At 39.4% G+C, this 20,861-nt stretch overlaps 1 protein-coding gene across 1 annotated transcript in view; it reads left to right on the forward strand.

Annotated features, from left to right (window-relative positions):
* Positions 1-688: 688 nt before the first annotated feature.
* rfx6 (regulatory factor X, 6) overlaps positions 689-20,861 on the forward strand; it is a 46,347-nt gene continuing 26,174 nt past the window's right edge. The window contains exons 1-12 of the mRNA XM_060915806.1: positions 689-881; positions 2,565-2,718; positions 2,803-2,926; positions 3,040-3,101; positions 3,212-3,289; positions 4,353-4,380; positions 6,229-6,336; positions 7,927-8,004; positions 11,755-11,868; positions 12,670-12,719; positions 12,888-13,047; positions 13,130-13,268. Coding sequence (XP_060771789.1) covers positions 689-881; positions 2,565-2,718; positions 2,803-2,926; positions 3,040-3,101; positions 3,212-3,289; positions 4,353-4,380; positions 6,229-6,336; positions 7,927-8,004; positions 11,755-11,868; positions 12,670-12,719; positions 12,888-13,047; positions 13,130-13,268 — 1,288 coding nt within the window. The remainder of the gene's footprint in view (positions 882-2,564; positions 2,719-2,802; positions 2,927-3,039; positions 3,102-3,211; positions 3,290-4,352; positions 4,381-6,228; positions 6,337-7,926; positions 8,005-11,754; positions 11,869-12,669; positions 12,720-12,887; positions 13,048-13,129; positions 13,269-20,861) is intronic.

Below are 20,861 nucleotides of genomic sequence, written 5' to 3' on the forward strand. Positions count from 1 at the left end.
GATTCTTATTATGGTAGCTAGCTATGACGATGATGTAAACAGGGTTTGTTTGGTTTTTTTTTTGTTGTTCTTTTCTCTTTACAGTGAAATGTCTCAAAATCCTTCCCATGGTGTTCTCACACACACACATAGAGATTAGTTTGAAAGATTTTGGAGAGCCCCTTTAACAAATATCAGTGTTTCTCTGACAAAACACAGCATATTTGTCCATGTGTTATTGCCATGTGGATGTAGATTAATTAAATCAGGCCTGAAAGTGAAGCATGCAGTGTGACAGTTCCGGATGGAGGTGTAGTCTAGCTGAAAGGCAACACCAGCAGGTTTTAAGGAGATGATGGCTTGTCTGGTTAATCATTAATACTCCCAGTCTACTGCCAGTCTTCTGTAAATAAGATAAATGCCCTCAAGGCACTTGCTTCAGTGACGTATCATTTCAGACACAGCACAGCTTTAATTAGGACTGGAAGGTGTTACCTGTTTCAGTGGATTAACGGATTGACGTGGAAAAGGTGTTTTTCGCCCCAAAACCCTATGCGCTGGGACGTTTGTACTGGATCTGAGATGTGCATCTTTGGATCTACCTGGGATGAGTCTATTGTTTTTAAGGTGTTAATGCTTACAACCGAGTGACGTTGCGTTTAAAATTCAGTTCCATCTGTTTCCTTTTAATCATCTCAAAAACACACCAATGAAAAGAAACAGCGGAAGTCCAGGGGAGACTAATAACACTTTTCATCAGCTGCAGCCACCACAGCCAAAGAGGACTTACAGTGCTGATGGTCTTCATCACACCAACACTAGCGACCACCAAGATCTCAGAAACAACATGTTTTTCAAAGACAAGTTTGATGAAGAGGAGGAGGATTCAGGGATTAAATCAGGTAGGACACATTGGGTAGAGTTTGATATTTATTATTGGTAGGAGACATTTGGAGTTTAACCAGTGCTAATTAGAGGAAATGGGATATAAAAGTTAGTATTCAAGTTCATATTATTGAGCTATTTTATGATAATGACTACATCAGGAGGTGTTGTTTTTTTTTAAACAGCAGTCATACATTTTTTTCCCATTGCATTTTTATTCATCAACATAGAATCATTGTCAAAAAATTTATTTGGCCAGAAGAAATTAACTTCTTCTTCTTCTTCTTCTATTAGCTTATATTATTAGTATTAAATCTAAGGCCGAAAGTGAGGTTATGTTTCTACGTGAAATGTGAACTTCAGTGTATTCTTGTGCACAAATAATGTTTTTCTTCATTCGGCCTGCTTCAGATCTGCTTTATATTACTGTAGAAATAAAATGCTGTTTCAAAATCTGACATCCATTTAACATTGCGACAAATTTACAGAGACGGCTAATTAACCTGATCTTCATGAAAATCATCTTCAATATATACTCAATATACAGTATTAGGATATTAGATGCTTAATTGAAGGTAATCAACTTCGCACAATTTCTATAATGAAATTGAAATGATTTATTTTTCCAAAAACGCGATTTTGATTGGCTTGTATTGTATCACTTGTTATTTTTTGCATATAATTTTATTTATTTAGATTTGACAATGCTTGTTTTTCATGTGACTGTTTCATTTTACATCAAATGATTTTTGTACATTTTTTATTCATTTATTTCTCAAAATGACCTTTTTTAAAAAAAAAACAACAACAACCTTGATTGACTAACTTTCTATCACCATCTTCCCTTATCTTCAATTTATTATATTTATTATTGTTGTTGTTGTTGTTGTTCTTTTCTCATTGTTATTCTTCTTGGTCTACTTTTATTTCTATTTCATCTTCTTGAATATGAAGTCACGATCCAGCCAACTTTATATTTATCGATATAAAGCTTTTATATACAGTACTGGTACAAAAGTCTTAGGCACATGTAAAGAAATGCTGGAGACCAAAAATGGCTTAAAAATAATGAAATGAAATGTTTCAACAGTAAGCAGTAAGCCGTAATAAATGAAACAAAGTCAATATTTAGTGTGAGATGAAATTCCCTTTGCTTTAAAGAAAATAAAATAGTAGTCTCAGGTAGAATGAGTGCAGTTTTATGCGGAAATGAGCTGTAGGTTTTACTGAGCATCTTACAGAACCAGCCGCAGTTCTTCTGGACACTTTGACTATCACACTCACTTCTTCATTTTGCACCAAAACGCAGTAGCCTTCATTATGTTTTCTTTTTTAATCTGAAAAGTGCTCTCTTATGGAATATGCTGCTCAGATACAAAAATTTTTTTACTGTAACATTTAATTTTGTGCTGGAAAAAAAAACAAACGTTTGGAACTCTAAAATGTCTAAAATGACTTGATAATGTAGAAGTCATAAAATAGAAATCTATAACAAATTTTGAATGAAAAAAAAATCAGGTGTGCAAGACTTTTGTGCAGTACTGCATCTTATAAATCACTTATACAAACACAGGAAATTGTCTCTGCCTTTCTATGAAATATAATCAAATTTACTGCTGCAATAAGCCTTTGGTTAGTGACACAATGCTGTACTTAGATAAAAGCAAAATAATTGATTGAGAGTATAATTTATTTAACAGAGGCTGATGAAAGCAATGGAACCATTTCCTCTGAAGACGACTTAGAGCACCTTGAGTATTCGAAGAATTTCACTCTGAAGCAAACGGTGACAAAGAAGAGCATCAGTGAAATCATTAAGGACAAGAAAAAACAAACTCAGTTAACACTTAAATGGTATTAACATCTTTATCCTCATTTGTGGTGATCATTAAGATTATTTTAGCACCTTTGTAAAATGCGAATGTTCTCGTCACTTAGGCTTGAGGAAAATTATATTGTTTGTGAAGGAGTTTGCTTGCCTCGGTGCATCCTCTATGCACATTACCTCGACTTCTGTCGCAAGGAGAAATTAGATCCTGCTTGCGCTGCCACTTTTGGCAAGGTATGTAGAATTATTTTTTACAAATTTGAAATCTTATCGCATGTTTAACTGTTCTGTGATTTCAATCCATGAGTTAAAGAAGCACTGAATGTCTATTCTCGGTATAACTTTAGACTATACGACAAAAGTTTCCTCTCCTAACGACTCGAAGGCTCGGCACCAGAGGCCATTCAAAGTAAAGAACGCTAGCTCATTTTTTTCAATTTAGAAGTCAAATATCTTTACGCATCAATGTTTATACCGTACAGTGTGTTTTCAGTGTGGATTTCTCTCTCTTTTTTTTAGGTATCATTACTATGGAATTGGGATTAAGGAGAGCAGTGCTTATTATCACTCAGTGTACTCAGGAAAAGGTCTGACCAGGTAAACCTACATACAGCTCCAAGCATTTTCTTTTCTTTCAGTTATGAGTAAAGTAAAAGGAAAACTGAATGATGGATCATGGAAAGTTTTGTGTATTCGGTAAAATGGTGATGTAATAGAGCTGAGTGCAAAAGTTTGCCCCCCCCCATGTCTTTGTTTTTTCTTTTTATGGGAAAATATTTAAATACAGTATGCATACCTCTATTTTATAATTGATATAAAATGTGGACGGGGCGGCACGGTGGTGTAGTGGTTAGCGCTGTCGCCTCACAGCAAGAAGGTCCGGGTTTGAGCCCCGTGGCCGACGAGGGCCTTTCTGTGCGGAGTTTGCATGTTCTCCCCGTGTCCGCGTGGGTTTCCTCCGGATGCTCCGGTTTCCCCCACAGTCCAAAGACATGCAGGTTAGGTTAACTTGGGACTCTAAATTGACCGTAGGTGTGAATGTGAGTGTGAATGGTTGTCTGTGTCTATGTGTCGGCCCTGTGATGACCTGGCGACTTGTCCAGGGTGTACCCTGCCTTTCGCCTGTAGTCAGCTGGGATAGGCTCCAGCTTGCCTGCGACCCTGTAGAACAGGATAAAGCGGCTAGAGATAATGAGATGAGATAAAATGTGGACGTGTTCTTAATTGAGACAAAATCAACAGAAAGAATGGTTGGAAAGTCTGAAACTTTTTTTTTTCAATCACCTTCTCAAACTTCAGGCCTGTTTTGAAGAATACAGTGACATCTAGCAGGATTGGAACAAAATATTGGAAATAAATAAATAAATAAATAAATAAATAAATAAAGGGCTTCAATAGCTGTAAGTCTGTGTATGTTAGGCTACACAAATTGACACTTTTCCCCCTTGTAATAATGAAAGAACATTTTTAATTGTTGATAAATGTGACAAATATTTCTTTATTTTGTTTTGAAGGGGACGCAAACTTTTGCAGTTGACAACACAATTTGTGAAATATGATTAACAGATGCTTTCTCTCTTTAATTTCCTTGGATTTAATATTTGATTGTGAGCTTTCTTTGAGAGTGTGTTATTCTCATGTGTATTATTCTCATCTACAGATTCTCTGGGAGCAAACTCAAAAATGAGGTTGTGTTTTGTTTTTGCTTTTTTTTTTTAATGTTAATATTTAAACCTTAACTCATATTTTCATTTTGAGGACAATACACAAAACAATGTAATTATGCCTATTTGAGTTTTTCTGACTCAATCAAAGTTATGGTTAAAATGAGTAAAATACAGTGGTGCTTGAAAGTTTGTGAACCCTTTAGAATTTTCTGTATTTCTGCATAAATATGACCTAAAACATCATCAGATTTTCACACAAGTACTAAAAGTAGATAAAGAGAACCCAGTTAAACAAATGAGACAAAAATATTATTCTTGGTCATTTATTTATTGAGGAAAACTATCCAATATTACTTATCTGTGAGTGGCAAAAGTATGTGAACCTCTAGGATTAGCAGTTAATTTGAAGGTGAAATTAGAGTCAGCTGTTTTCAGTCAATGGGATGACAATCAGGTGTGAGTGGGCACCCTGTTTTATTTAAAGAACAAGGATCTATCAAAGTCTGATCTTCACAACACGTTTGTGGAAGTGTATCATGGCACGAACAAAGGAGATTTTTGAGGACCTCAGAAAAAGCATTGTTGATGCTCATCAGGCTGGAAAAGGTTACAAAACCATCTCTAAAGAGTTTGGACTCCACCAATCCACAGTCAGACAGATTGTGTACAAATGGAGGAAATTCAAAACCATTGTTTCCCTCCCCAGGAGTGGTCGACCAACAAAGATCACTCCAAGAGCAAGGCGTGTAATAGTCAGCGAGGTCACAAAGGACCCCAGGGTAACTTCTAAGCAACTGAAGGCCTCTCTCACATTGGCTAATGTTAATGTTCATGAGTCCACCATCAAGAGAATACTGAACAACAATGGTGTGCATGGCAGGGTTGTAAGGAGAAAGCCACTGATCTTCAAAAAGAACATTGCTGCTCATCTGTAGTTTGCTAAAGATCATGTGGACAAGCCAGAAGGCTATTGGAAAAATGTTTTGTGGACGGATGAGACCAAAATAGAACATTTTGGTTTAAATGAGAATCATTATGTTTGGAGAAAGGAAAACACTGCATTCGAGCATAAGATCCTTTTACCATCTGTGAAACATGGTGGTGGTAGTATCATGGTTTGGGCCTGTTTTGCTGAATCTGGGCCAGGATGGCTTGCCATCATTGATGGAACAATGAATTCTGAATTATACCAGCGAATTCTAAAGGAAAATGTCAGGACATCTGTCCATGAACTGAATCTCAAGAGAAGGCAGGTCATGCAGCAAGACAACGACTCTAAGCACACAAGTTGTTCTACCAAAGAATGGTTAAAGAAGAATAAAGTTAATGTTTTGGAATGGCCAAGTCAAAGTCCTGACCTTAATCCAATCGAAATGTTGTGGAAGGACCTGAAGCGAGCAGTTCATGTGAGGAAACCCACCAACATCCCTGAGTTGAAGCTGTTCTGTACGGAGGAACGGGCTAAAATTCCTCCAAGTCGGTGTGCAGGACTGATCAACAGTTACCGGAAACGTTTAGTTGCAGTTATTGCTGCACAAGGGGGTCACACCAGATACTGAAAGCAAAGGTTCACATACTTTTGCCACTCACAGATATGTAATATTGGATCATTTTCCTCAATAAATAAATGAACAAGTATAATATTTTTGTCTCATTTGTTTAACTGGGTTCTCTTTATCTACTTTTAGGACTTGTGTGAAAATCTGATGATGTTTTAGGTCATATTTATGCAGAAATATAGAAAATTCTAAAGGGTTCACAAACTTTCAAGCACCACTGTAGCTCTTATTTGATAATGAAATGACAGATATTCCATGTAAAAAGAAAAGCTCCATGTCGATACATATGTCTCTTGTTTGTAATTCACAGGGAGGTTTCACACGAAAATATTCTCTCAGTTCTAAAACAGGAACGTTGCTCCCAGAATTCCCAAGTGCACAACATTTATTGCTTCACGAATCCATTTCAAAAGAAAAGGTTTGTTTATTGTGGATATGTTAGCACTGAGCAAACTCAAAACTAATGGGTGATAAACGGTAGCTTTCCTTGTCACATTAAGGATACACTGTACATATATATTTTGCATATTTAGTGCATGGGTGGCATGATGGTGTAGTAGTTAGCACTGTTGTCTCACAGTAAGAAGATTCTGGGTTCGAGCCCAGTGGCCGACGGGGGCCTTTCTGTGTTAGGAGTTTGCATGTTCTCCCCATGTCTGCGTGGGTTTCCTCCGGGTGCTCCGGTTTCCCCCACAGTCCAAAGACATGCAGGTTAGGTTAATTGGTGGCTCTAAATTGACCGTGAGTGTGAATGGTTGTTTGTTTCTATGTGTCAGCCCTACGATGATCTGGCAACTTGTCCAGGGTGTACCCCACCTTTTGCCCACAGTCAGCTGGGATAGGCTCCAGCTTGCCCACGACCCTGCACAGGATAAGCGATTATGGATAATGGATGGATGGATATTCAGTATGTACTGTATCTTTTACCCTGGATGTGCTTGAAATTTTACTTTAGAGTATAATTAAAAGTCTACAGTGTGTGTTAAGGTTCAATTGTGTAGACACTGGGGTAAAAAAACCAAAAACAAAAAATAACCCAACAACCTTATTGCTCATATACCCTCACTGGCCACTTTAATAGGAACTTGTTCTTGATTCTAAGATTCCTGTTCTTGGCTGCAGGAGTGGAACCCAATGTGTTCTTTTGCTGTTGCATGATGAGATACTTTTCTGTTCACCACGGTTGTAAAGAGTGATTACATGAGTTACTATATCCTTCCTGGCAAAAAAGCTCAAACCAATCTGGCCATTTTCCTCTGACCAAGGTGTTTGTTTCTACCAACAGAACTGTTGCTCACTCCATGTTTTCTGTTTTTCGCACCATTCTGTCTGTGTAAACTCTAGAGACTGTTGTGTATGAAAACCCCAGGAGATCAGCAGGTTCTGAAATACTCAAACCATCTCATCGTTATCTGGCACCAACACCCATGCCACAGTGAAAGTCACACTTTGAGATCACAATTTTTCCCATTCTGATGTTTGAACTGAATATTAACTGAAGCTCTTGATTTGTATCTGTATGATTTTATGCATTGTGCTGCTGTCAAGGAATTGGCTGATTTACAGAACTGCATAAAACAGTAGGTGTACCTAATGGGTGTTCCTAATAAAGTGGCCATGAGTGTATTTTGTATATGATGTACATATTCTATAGGCTATTAAACCTGAAAACACTGACATGTTCATCTGTAAAAGTCTCCAAGTTTACTCAAAAGCTATATACAGTATGCTGTGTGTTTCTTTAGTTTTTACTCATTTGCTATTTATTCATTGCTTATTTTTTTTTTCAAACCAATTTTTTTAACCCCATAGTGGGCCAAAAAAGCAAACAAAATAAAAATGCTCAAATATATTTATAATTTTTTAAGAAATAACATTCCTGCATGTTCACATTTTTTCAGGTAAAAAGATAGTAAGTGTACAAAAGGCTATAGTTTAGTACCTATTTTTCCTTACTATACAGTCTGTATATTTTTATCAATGAACTCTTGATGCATTTCTAATTTAGGTCGACACACTGATCATGATGTACAAAACTCACTGCCAGTGTATTCTCGACAACGCCATCAGCGTCAACTTTGAAGAGGTATGACTTTCAGACCAAGATCTGAGAAAACAGTTGAATTGAACATAAAGCAAATCAGAGGCTTATAGTGGAGCTCCATACTTAAGAGAATATGGTAATGCATCGACCTGATTTTTGATGGCTTTTGTGACTGTACGACGCCCGTACGAATGACAAGTGTGTACCACCACAGGGAACCCGATCATAAGTGCAAGGCAACGTATCTCATAAACACTTGATCACCGGAAAACAAAATTTGTATCTTTATTTACATAAGATAGATGGGTTTTTAACTGGTGCTTATTTTTAATTTGCTTTTTAAAAAATAACATAGGATTATTTACTAACACATTTTATGGAAAATATTAATGACGGTTTCATATAAAACTAGTTAAAACAGTTTTATTAGTTCACTAGCTTGTTGGACAGTTGACAGTTTCTGTCATGTAAGATCGATAGACGGGTGTAAGTGCAGGAAGAGTTTTATTGAAAACACACTAGCAAACAGATACAAAAGGTAGACAACGGCAGAGTCGAAAAACAGGCAGTGGTCCAGTGAGGCACAGACAGGATATCAGAGGGGATACAATACTCGCAGTCCAAAAACACAAACAGGGTCAAAACCAGAAATGCAATACAAAGCACAAGGCTCGGTAATGTCAGACACAGGGTACAGAGTGTATACTTCACAAAGTTTGTGTGGTACTGAGAGTATTTGTATGTATGCACTGTGATTGCACTCTAATCAGGAACAGGTGCATGGTAACTAGTCCTAATGGCATTGTGCACTCCAAGCTCCAACACATGTGGATATGACAGATGTAACCAGACAACTGTTTGACATATCAAGTTTGATATTGGATGGTAACTATACAGTTAAACTGTGAGTTGGCCTAGTGGTTAGTGTGTCCGCCTCTTGATTGCGAGTTCTACTCACGATCGGGTCATACCAAAGACCATCATAAAAATGGTACCTACTGCAGTCTAGCAAGGCATGCTGCAATACAGATGTGAGTGGGAAGTCAAACTCTCGTGGTTACCAGAGGACTAGCCCCCCACTGTAACCCTAGCTATGTAATAGGCGAGAGGCCGAGGGCTATGGAAAAGGAGATCGGTGCCGCCCTATGTGCCACAAGGCGTGGGAAGGGAAAAAAAACCAACCCTATACAGTAATGATGTAAAGTGAAAGCACTGGTTCACTGCTGTCCACCAGGCACCCAGCAGAGTCACACCATAATAAATGTCACGGTGTTGTTTCTGGTGCATGGCATGCGGTGTCACAGAAAGGAATAAATATGTATTTGTAACTGCGATGCGTATCTCTTTATTGGTCAAGACAATGCAGTGATTTTATTGAGGTGAAATCCACGACATAACACAATTCGACAGTTCATTCATGGTGCTACAATATTATTATTCTATTCAGGGTGATTTTGTGCCCTTGCAAATATTTTGCTCATACACTCATTGTGTACTGAAATATCTATATTATTAATGCACTTGTTCTGCTATATTACTGTACACTCGCAGAAATAAAGGTACTAAACTTTACCATCAAGCATTCATATCTTTTAACTAGAAAAGTGTGTGTAGTGTAACTTTAAAATCTTTCCTTGAAAATGCAATTACAGTCCAATTTTGTACATTATATCTTTTTTAAAGGCTACTATATCCATGAACATAAGGTTTCCATCACAGTGACAGTGAAATATACAGTTTTAGGTACTTAATAATAAACAGATTAAAAATGTGCTTGTTATTTAAATTTAGCAAAGAAAAACATGTAATCATTGATATGGTGAAGTTTTCTGTAAGGAGATGTTGCTGGAAAGAGTCTCCAGTGTCAGTACTTTGTAACAGTTAGTACGTTTTCTGCTGTGGGAAAGTCCTCAAAACTTCTAGTTTCTCTGCTTATAGCCGATATACAACACCAATTCCAAAAAAGTTGGAACACTGTAAAATATAAATAAAAACAGAATGTGAAGATTTGCAAATCATGGAGAACCTATATTTCACTGAAAATGGTACAAAGACAACATATCAAATGTTGAAACTGAGAAACTTTATTGTTTTTTTTTTTTTAAATATATGCCCAGTTTGAATTTGATATCAGCAACACATTTCAGAAAAGTTGGGACGGGGCAACAAAAGACTGAAAAAGTTGTGTAATGCTAAAAAAAAAAGTTTGGTTAATTGGCAACGGGGGTGGCACGGTGGTGTAGTGGTTAGCGCTGTCCCCTCAAAGCAAGAAGGTCCGGGTTCGAGCCCCGTGGTCGGCGAGGGCCTTTCTGTGTGGAGTTTGCATGTTCTCCCCGTGTCCGCGTGGGTTTCCTCCGGGTGCTCCGGTTTCCCCCACAGTCCAAAGACATGCAGGTTAGGTTAACTGGTGACTCTAAATTGACCGTAGGTGTGAATGTGAGTGTGAATGGTTGTCTGTGTCTATGTGTCAGCCCTGTGATGACCTGGCGACTTGTCCAGGGTGTACCCCGCCTTTCGCCCGTAGTCAGCTGGGATAGGCTCCAGCTTGCCTGCGACCCTGTAGAAGGATAAAGCGGCTAGAGATAATGAGATGAGATGAGAATTAGCAACAGATCAGTAACATGATTGGGTATAAAAAGAGCATCCCAGAGAGGCAGAGTCTCTCAGAAGTAAAGATGGGGAGGGGTTCACCACTCTGTGAAAGACTGCATGGGCAAACAGTGCAACAATTTAAGAATAACGTTCATCAATATAAAATTGCAAAGAGTTTGCAGATCACATCATCTGTGGTATGGTATAAACTGCATGGCTCCATAGTAAAAGAGTCCAGGTGCTAAACTGGCCTGCCTACAGTCCAGATCTGTCTCCCATTTAAAACATTTGATGCATTATAAAGCGCAAAATACGACAAAGGAGACCCCGAACTGTTGAGCAACTGAAATTGAATGTCAGGCAAGAATGGGACAACATTTCTCTTTCAAAACTACAGCAATTGCTCTCCTCACTTCCCAAATGTTTACAGAGCATTGTTACAAGTAAAGGTGATGCACCACAGTGGTAAACATGCCCCTGTCCCAACTTTTCTGAAATGTGTTGCTGACATCAAATTCAAAATCAGCATATATTTAAAAATAAAACAATAAAAGTTCTAAACATTTGACATGTTGTCTTTGTACTGTTTTCAATGTAATATTGGGTTTCCATGATTTGCAAATTATCGCATTATGTTTTTATTTACAGTATACACAGCGTCCCAACTTTTTTGCAATTGGGGTTGTAATGTATGATGTGTTGATATTTAATTAATAGAAAATATATTTAATGATGGGGCGGCATGGTGGTGTAGTGGTTAGCGCTGTCGCCTCACAGCAAGAAGGTCCGGGTTCGAGCCCCGTGGCCGGCGAGGGCCTTTCTGTGCGGAGTTTGCATGTTCTCCCCGTGTCCGTGTGGGTTTCCTCCGGGTGCTCCGGTTTCCCCCACAGTCCAAAGACATGCAGGTTAGGTTAACTGGTGACTCTAAATTGACCGTAGGTGTGAATGTGAGTGTGAATGGTTGTCTGTGTCTATGTGTCAGCCCTGTGATGACCTGGCGACTTGTCCAGGGTGTACCTTGCCTTTTGTCTGTAGTCAGCTGGGATAGGCTCCAGCTTGCCTGTGAGCCTGTAGAACAGGATAAAGCGGCTAGAGGTAGTGAGATGAGATGAAATTTGCTGTGGTGTTTAAGGTGAATAAACGTCTTCAGGATGTGCTGTTTTAGAAAATGAATCAAACGATTCCTTCCATGTATTTCAGATCCAGAACTTCTTGCTGCATTTCTGGCAAGGCATGCCCGACCATCTCTTACCTCTGCTGGAGAATCCAGTCATCGTGGATATCTTTTGTGTGTGTGACTCCATACTGTACAAGGTGTGTGTGTGTGTGAGATGTGCAACCCAATCTCATGTAGAATTCAGGTTATTTTTGTTACATTTATTATAAATGTCTTATAAGTTGTTGTGTGTGAATGATTGCAAAGCTATTTAACAGTTATTCCATGAAATCGAGTCGTGCATGAGCTGATAGCCAATGAGGAGCGTAGCACCGGGTTGGCTATAAGCGATGTACGATGAGATTGAGTGGGATAACTGGTTTATTCTATCCACATTCACTGGATTTTGAGAAACAGGGCATTTTTATTTTTTAATTTTTTTGCAAATTCAATAAATAAATACTTTATACCAAACATCTGACAAAATCATTTCCACTTAGACTGTAAACAAACCGGTGAAATGACAGTAGCAATTTGTGAAAAATGCTATCTAATAATTTTTGAAAAATAAAAAAAAATGTTCTTACCATCAAATACTTTTATTTTGTTGCACTTTTTTTTTGTATTTTTTGGGGTTTTGTTTGTGAGTAGAGTTTTTATTTCATCTTCGGTTGGTTCAGCAACACGCTCCGCCATTTTGTTTTTCTCTACTCACAGTATATGCGCTGATATCCTAGTAGTAGAGGAGCCAATCAGAGCATGCGATTGCTCATATCCAGTGACTGTGGATAGAATAAAACTGGTGAGCCTGGCCTCACGGTAACAGCTCCCTCACTTTTCATACCAGTTGCATTGCAGCTGCAAATTCTGACAAATTTGTAATCATATTGGTCTGTATGTTGGTACAACATCTGTTCATATGTTCATGAGCTCACGTCATAACTGCTTGTCTTTCTCAGGTCCTGACTGATGTTCTCATTCCTGCTACAATGCAAGACATGCCAGAAAGGTCCGCTCCCTATGTAGTCGTGTTTAGTTTGTAAGAAAGATGCATATCAACCAACAGCCATCAATTTATTACTCAATAGTTTCAGTTTTTGTCAATGAGGAAATTTTTTTTACAGCATTCGTGAACTACATGATGTAACATTCACTAATTTTGTTACGCTGTGTCTAGTCTTTTGGCAGACATCCGAAATTTTTCGAAACTCTGGGAGCCGTGGATGGTTTCATCCTTGGAAAATCTGCCAAAAATCCTGTCAGAAAAGAAGCTTCCCATAGCAAGGCGCTTTGTTTCCTCCTTAAAGCGCCAGACTTCTTTCTTACACCTTGCTCAGGTCAGCATTTCCCAATGACAATTTTTGCATGCATCCTTGATTTTTTTTAAAAATGTTTTTTGTTTTGTTTTTTGTTTTGCAGATCGCAAGACCGGCTCTTTTCGACCAAAACATTGTAACAGCCATGGTGAATGATATTGATAAAGTAGATTTAAACAGCATCGGCTCACAGGCGCTCCTCTCAAACGCTAATGACCAGGACCTGGATTTCTACTCCGAATGTGAGTCAAAATACCAAAATGATTTGTTTTTATCTTCATAAAAACAGCATAAATATCGTATCAGCATTATATTAGCATAGGGTGACCAGATTTCCCTAGTCTGAAACCGGGACACTTTTGCACGCGACCATGCTTGTGCACGCACACCTTTTTTTTTTTTTTTTACGTAAACGTGACACTCAGAGAGGTGCTCTTATCATTTTGTTGAAGCTCACATTTATCAACATCTCACATGAAATAAAACAAATAGGCATTTTGTTATCTAGTAGCATAGTGGTATACAGATCAGTTAAATTATGGTCAGACAACAGATTTTGTAATGGCTGAGAATAGGCCAGGCTATGTCCATAGGCCAAATTTAAACTGATTTATTTCACCTGTTTGTGAGAACACCAAGAAGAATGCATATGCACATGTAGGCTATATCTCTAAAATTGTATGCACTATAGCATGAACTTAAAAAGTAGATATGTGACCTCAATATAGCCTAGGTCAGAATCAACCTTACTAACCATTCCCCACAACTGAATGAATAAAGCAAGAAGATGTGTACAAAAGTGAACACTTTAATGGAAGGTGCAACAAGCTGTTCAACACAGCAATATGGCCAAACTGTCAGAATGGTATGTTAAACAGAAACAAAAAAGAGACAAGTGATTTGAGAATATACACTCAAACAAAACAGCAATAAAGGAGGAGAGGGGCGACAGCCCGAGGAAAGCCCCCACAGGAGCGCACATCATTTGCAACATAGGCTACCCAACTCAGTACAAGAACAAAGCACAGGAACAAAGCTAAGGCGACTGTCAATCCACCCACCCTAAACAAAATGCATTAGCCTACGTATATTTACAAGAAGAGTGGGCTACGGAGAAGGAACACTTACAGTGTGTGCAGTAGGCTTCGTGCGCATTGTTCTGCGCCTCTCGGAGGAAGGGGTAGGTGCCCTGTAAATCTTTGGAAAAGGTACATTTTCTCATCTCATCTCATCTCATTATCTCTAGCCGCTTTATCCTTCTACAGGGTCGCAGGCAAGCTGGAGCCTATCCCAGCTGACTACGGGCGAAAGGCGGGGTACACCCTGGACAAGTCGCCAGGTCATCACAGGGCTGACATATAGACACAGACAACCATTCACACTCACATTCACACCTACAGTCAATTTAGAGTCACCAGTTAACCTAACCTGCATGTCTTTGGACTGTGGGGGAAACCGGAGCACCCGGAGGAAACCCACGCGGACACGGGGAGAACATGCAAACTCCGCACAGAAAGGCCCTCGCCGGCCATGGGGCTCGAACCCAGGACCTTCTTGCTGTGAGGCGACAGCGCTAACCACTACACCACCGTGCCGCCCACACATTCGCGTCAGTTAATGTTTATTTTATTGTTGCATGGCAACACGTTCTGTTGTCTGGAATAATGTGGCGAAATAAACACCCATGCCACAGGGCCAGGGGGCAGTAACCAGGAAAGTTTGCGATTCCTGTCAATTCATCAAAATAGTAAATGCAGACATTTCTCCGCTAATGATTCCCACGCTGCTCAGTCGCAAACGTCGCGAGTGGCGAAAACCGGGACATATCCGTGTCCCGACAGACTTTTGTCGGGACTCGGGACACACAACCCCAAATCGGGACTGTCCCGGTAAAACCGGGACGTCTGGTCACCCTATATTAGCAGTATCGACAACTCATCAAGATTTTCCAGCTTACTGTATCGGCTTAAGCAAGAAACATTTGATCGATTTGTAAATATTGATAAGGAAAGCAGTTGTTTTTGTTGGGAGGATGAAACAATTGTAAACTACTTACAGTTGTTTGCTGTTAGTTGGAAGCTAGTTTGACAAATGAGCTTATGGAATAAGTAAGGAATAAATACAATCGGGAGTGCTGTTATAGGAAAATAACCAATGACAGTATGGTGCAGTGAAGCGAAGGTTACTGTTTCATGCAAAAGATTATTATTTTCTAAAAGCAACAGCATACGTAAGTGTTTTAATCTTCATACTATATATATATATATATATATATATATATATATATATATATATATATATATATATATATATATACAGTGGTGCTTGAAAGTTTGTGAACCCTTTAGAATTTTCTATATTTCTGCATAAATATGACCTAAAACATCATCAGATTTTCACACAAGGCCTAAAAGTAGATACAGAGAACCCAGTTAAACAAATGAGACAAAAATATTATACTTGGTCATTTATTTATTGAGGAAAATGATCCAATATTACATATCTGTGAGTGGCAAAAGTATGTGAACCTTTGCTTTCAGTATCTGGTGTGACCCCCTTGTACAGCAATAATTGCAACTACACATTTCTGGTAACTGTTGATCAGTTCTGCACACCGGCTTGGAGGAATTTTAGCCCATTCCTCTGTACAGAACAGCTTCAACTCTGGGATGTTGGTGGGTTTCCTCACATGAACTGCTCGCTTCAGGTCCTTCCACAACATTTCCATTGGATTAAGGTCAGGACTTTGACTTGGCCATTCCAAAACATTACCTTTATTCTTCTTTAACCATTTTTGGTAGAATGACTTGTGTGCTTAGGGTCATTGTCTTGCTGCATGACCCACCTTTTCTTGAGATTCAGTTCATGGACAGATGTCCTGACATTTTCCTTTAGAATTTGCTGGTATAATTCAGAATTCATTGTTCCATCAATGATGGTAAGCCGCCCTGGCCCAGATGCAGCAAAACAGGCCCAAACCATGATACTACCACCACCATGTTTCACAGATGGGATAAGGTTCTTATGCTGGAATGCAGTGTTTTCCTTTCTCCAAACATAACACTCCTCATTTAAACCAAAAAGTTCTAGTTTGGTCTCATCCATCCACAAAACATTTTTCCAATAGCCTTCTGGCTTGTCCATGTGATCTTTAGCAAACCAGATGAGCAGCAATGTTCTTTTTGGAGAGCACTGGATTTCTCCTTGCAACCCTGCCATGCACACCATTGTTGTTCAGTGTTCTCCTGATGGTGGACTCATGAACATTAACATTAGCCAATGTGAGAGAGGCCTTCAGTTGCTTAGAAGTTACCGTGCGGTCCTTTGTGACCTTGCCAACTATTACACGCCTTGCTCTTGGAGTGATCTTTGTTGGTGGACCACTCCTGGGGAGGGTAACAATGGTCTTGAATTTCCTCCATTTGTACACAATCTGTCTGATTGTGGATTGGTGGAGTCCAAACTCTTTAGAGATGGTTTTGTAACCTTTTCCAGCCTGATGAGCATCAACAACGCTTTTTCTGAGGTCCTCAGAAATCTCTTTTGTTCGTGCCATGATACACTTCTCCAAACATGTGTTGTGAAGATCAGACTTTGATAGATCTCTGTTCTTTAAATAAAACAAGGATGCCCACTCACACCTGATTGTCATCCCATTGATTGAAAACACCTGACTCGAATTTCACCTTCAAATTAACTGCTAATCCTAGAGGTTCACATACTTTTGCCACTCACAGATATGTAATATTGGATCATTTTTCTCAATAAATAAATGACCAAGTATAATATTTTTGTCTCCTTTGTTTAACTGGGTTCTCTTTATCTACTTTTAGGACTTGTGTGAAAATCTGATGATGTTTTAGGTCATATTTATGCAGAAATATAGAAAATTCTAAAGGGTTCACAAACTTTCAAGCACCACTGTATATATATATATATATATATATATATATGGGGTGGCATGGTGGTGTGGTGGTTAGCGCTGTCGCCTCACAGCAAGAAGGTCCAGGTTCGAGCCCCGTGGCCGGTGAGGGCCTTTCTGTGTGAAGTTTGCATGTTCTCCCTGTGTCCGCATGGGTTTCCTCCGGGTGCTCCGGTTTCCCCCACAGTCCAAAGACATGCAGGTTAGGTTAACTGGTGGCTCTAAATTGACCGTAGGTGTGAATGTGTGTGTGAATGGTTGTCTGTGTCTATGTGTCAGCCCTGTGATGACCTGGCGACTTGTCCAGGGTGTACCCTGCCTTTCGCCCATAGTCAGCTGGGATAGGCTCCAGCTTGCCTGCGACCCTGTAGAAGGATAAAGCGGCTAGAGATAATGAGATGAGATGAGATGAATATATATGTGAGAGAGAGAGAGAGAGAGAGAGAGAGACGAGGGCCTTTCTGTGTGGAGTTTGCATGTTCTCCCCATGTATGCATGGGTTTCTTCTGGGTGCTCCAGTTTCCCCCACAGTCCAAAGACATGCAGGTTAGGCTAATTGGTGGCTCTAAATTGACCATAGGTGTGAATGTGAGTGTGAAGAGTTGTGTGCCTCTATGTGTCAGCCCTGTGATGACCTGGTGACTTGTCCAGGGTGTACCCCACCTCTCGCCCATAGTCAGCTGGGATAGGCTCCAGCTTGCCTGTGACCCTGCACACCATAAGCGGTTATGGATAATAGATGGATGGACATATGGCCCATTCTATAATTTACGTTTCAAGTGTTGACTGTCTTAGTCATTGTCAACTCTGTCATCGCTAAACTGGGCAATCCATTAACAGAACTGACGATAAGAGTTGACATTTTCCACCATTTTGTGTCTTAACTCTACATTCTAACCTCAAACGAGCTACCACATAGTATGTATAAAAGCTGAATTTTATGGATTTTAATCATATTGTTTTGTTTTAATGAGTGAGAGGTTCACTCCAATATCACAATAACAGATTTGATGAATGATTAATTTACTGTTGGTGTATCCTCAGCATTTTGTTCAAATTAATGAGAGAAGAAACATAACACACCTCACTGCCTTTCTGAAGTTTCCCACCAGAGGAAGTGACCTCACTCGGTGCAGGAGTCATGCGTATTATTAAAAGTCTTTGCAGATTTTATGTGGTTTTATAACAGAGTTAATGGAGTTGACAAGAACATTGGGACAAATAAAAAATATATTTTTAATTCCTGAAATTTCACATAATACTGTAAACTTCACATAATTTCTGTGCAACTGATTTTATAACAGTTAATAGAATAAGCGCCCAAGAAGCAGATTGTTAGACTGAATCACTTCATGTTTATTTGAGTCGAATGGATGAATCAGGAGTCAAAGAGCCAGTAATGTGGGGGGAGGGGTGGGAGTCAATTAGTTCATGTTTTATGGATAAATTGGGTCTAAAATTTACATCAGGCAATGCTATTGGTGAAAGTTTGTCATAATTTGCGTTATTGATCAAAACTGATTCAGTAAAGATTTCTTTTGTGGAAAATAACAAAAGATTTATCTCAGAGATGATACAAAATGTACCTAGAATTCTAGAATATCCATCCACCCATCTTCTACCGCTTATCCGGATCCGGGTCGCGGGGGTAGCAGCCTAAGCAGAGCAGCCCAGACTTCCCTCTCCCCGGCCACCTCCACCAGGTGGATATAGTATACATACAGTGGGGCAAAAAAGTATTTAGTCAGTCACCAATTGTGCAAGTTCTCCCACTTAAAAAGATGAGAGAGGCCTGTAATTTTCATCATAGGTACACTTCAACTATGAGAGACAAAATGAGAAAAAAAAATCCAGAAAATCACATTGTCTGATTTTTAAAGAATTTATTTGCAAATTATGGTGGGAAATAAGTATTTGGTCAATAACAAAAATTCATCTCAATACTTTGTTATATACCCTTTGTTGGCAATGACAGAGGTCAAACGTTTTCTGTAAGTCTTCACAAGGTTTTCACACACTGTTGCTGGTATTTTGGCCCATTCCTCCATGCAGATCTCCTCTAGAGCAGTGATGTTTTGGGGCTGTCGCTGGGCAACATGGACTTTCAACTCCCTCCAAAGATTTTCTATGGGGTTGAGATCTGGAGACTGGCTAGGCCACTCCAGGACCTTGAAATGCTTCTTACGAAGCCACTCCTTCGTTGCCCGGGCAGTGTGTTTGGGATCATTGTCATGCTGAAAGACCCAGCCACGTTTCATCTTCAATGGCCTTGCTGATGGAAGGAGGTTTTCACTCAAAATCTCACGATACATGACCCCATTCTTTCTTTCCTTTACACGGATCAGTCATCCTGGTCCCTTTGCAGAAAAACAGCCCCAAAGCATGATGTTTCCACCCCCATGCTTCACAGTAGGTATGATGTTCTTTGGATGCAACTCAGCATTCTTTCTCCTCCAAACATGACAAGTTGAGTTTTTACCAAAAAGTTCTATTTTGGTTTCATCTGACCATATGACATTCTCCCAATCCTCTTCTGGATCATCCAAATGCTCTCTAGCAAACTTCAGACGGGCCTGGACATGTACTGGCTTAAGCATGGGGACACGTCTGGCACTGCAGGATTTGAGTCCCTGGCAGCGTAGTGTGTTACTGATGGTAGCCTTTGTTACTTTGGTCCCAGCTCTCTGCAGGTCATTCACTAGGTCCCCCCGTGTGGTTCTGGGACTTTTGCTCACCGTTCTTGTGATCATTTTGACCCCATGGGGTGAGATCTTGTGTGAAGCCCCAGATCGAGGGAGATTATCAGTGGTCTTGTATGTCTTCCATTTTCTAATAATTGCTCCCACAGTTGATTTCTTCACACCAAGCTGCTTACCTATTGCAGATTCAGTCTTCCCAGCCTGGTGCAGGTCTACAATTTTATTTCTGTTGTCCTTTGACAGCTCTTTGGTCTTGGCCATAGTGGAGTTTGGAGTGTGACTGTTTGAGGTTGTGGACAGGTGTCTTTTATACTGATAACAAGTTCAAACAGGTGCCATTAATACAGGTAACGAGTGGAGGACAGAGGAGCCTCTTAAAGAAGTTGTTACAGGTCTGTGAGAGCCAGAAATCTTGCTTGTTTGTAGGTGACCAAATACTTATTTTACCGACGAATTTACCAATTAATTCATTAAAAATCCTACACTGCGATTTCCTGGATTCTTTCCCCCCATTCTGTCTCTCATAGTTGAAGTGTACCTATGATGAAAATTACAGGCCTCTCTCATCTTTTTAAGTGGGAGAACTTGCACAATTGGTGGCTGACTAAATACTTTTTTGCCCCACTGTATAATTTATGACAGAACAGCATGTCATCATTTTTATAGGTTTATAGTGTTGTGTAATGTTGCTGAATGCCCACCAACCAAGTTATTTAGTTTTATCATATATTACACGTACTTGCTTTAAACAGTCAATGGCTTTCTCTTGAAGTTAATAAGAGTTACGCAGAGCATAAACTCCTCTTTCTGAAAGACTTTTTTGGTTATATCTTTACCTCTAACTGCTACAAAACTCTGACACTGGAGACTCCTTCCAAAACAATTACAATATGTCAGTCATACTATAGAAATGATAATGTTTGAGAATTTATCAACATATTCAATTTGACCAGTCAGATTTCCCCTATTTAGAAATTTACGTTTAATAGATTTGGGCTTCAGTCTGTTTTTCAAATCTAAGTAGCGAAGAAGAAGAAGCCTTTATTTGTCACATGCACACTCAAGCACAGTGAAATTCATCCTCTGCATTTAACCCATCTGAAGTAGTGAACACACACACACCCAGAGCAGTGGGCAGCCATATTACAGTGCCCGGGGAGCAGTTAGGGGTTAGATACCTTGCTCAAATATGGTGTAATTTATTGTGCATAAAA

This window comes from Neoarius graeffei, chromosome 3, assembly GCF_027579695.1.
Source record: "Neoarius graeffei isolate fNeoGra1 chromosome 3, fNeoGra1.pri, whole genome shotgun sequence".
Lineage (NCBI taxonomy): Eukaryota > Metazoa > Chordata > Actinopteri > Siluriformes > Ariidae > Neoarius > Neoarius graeffei.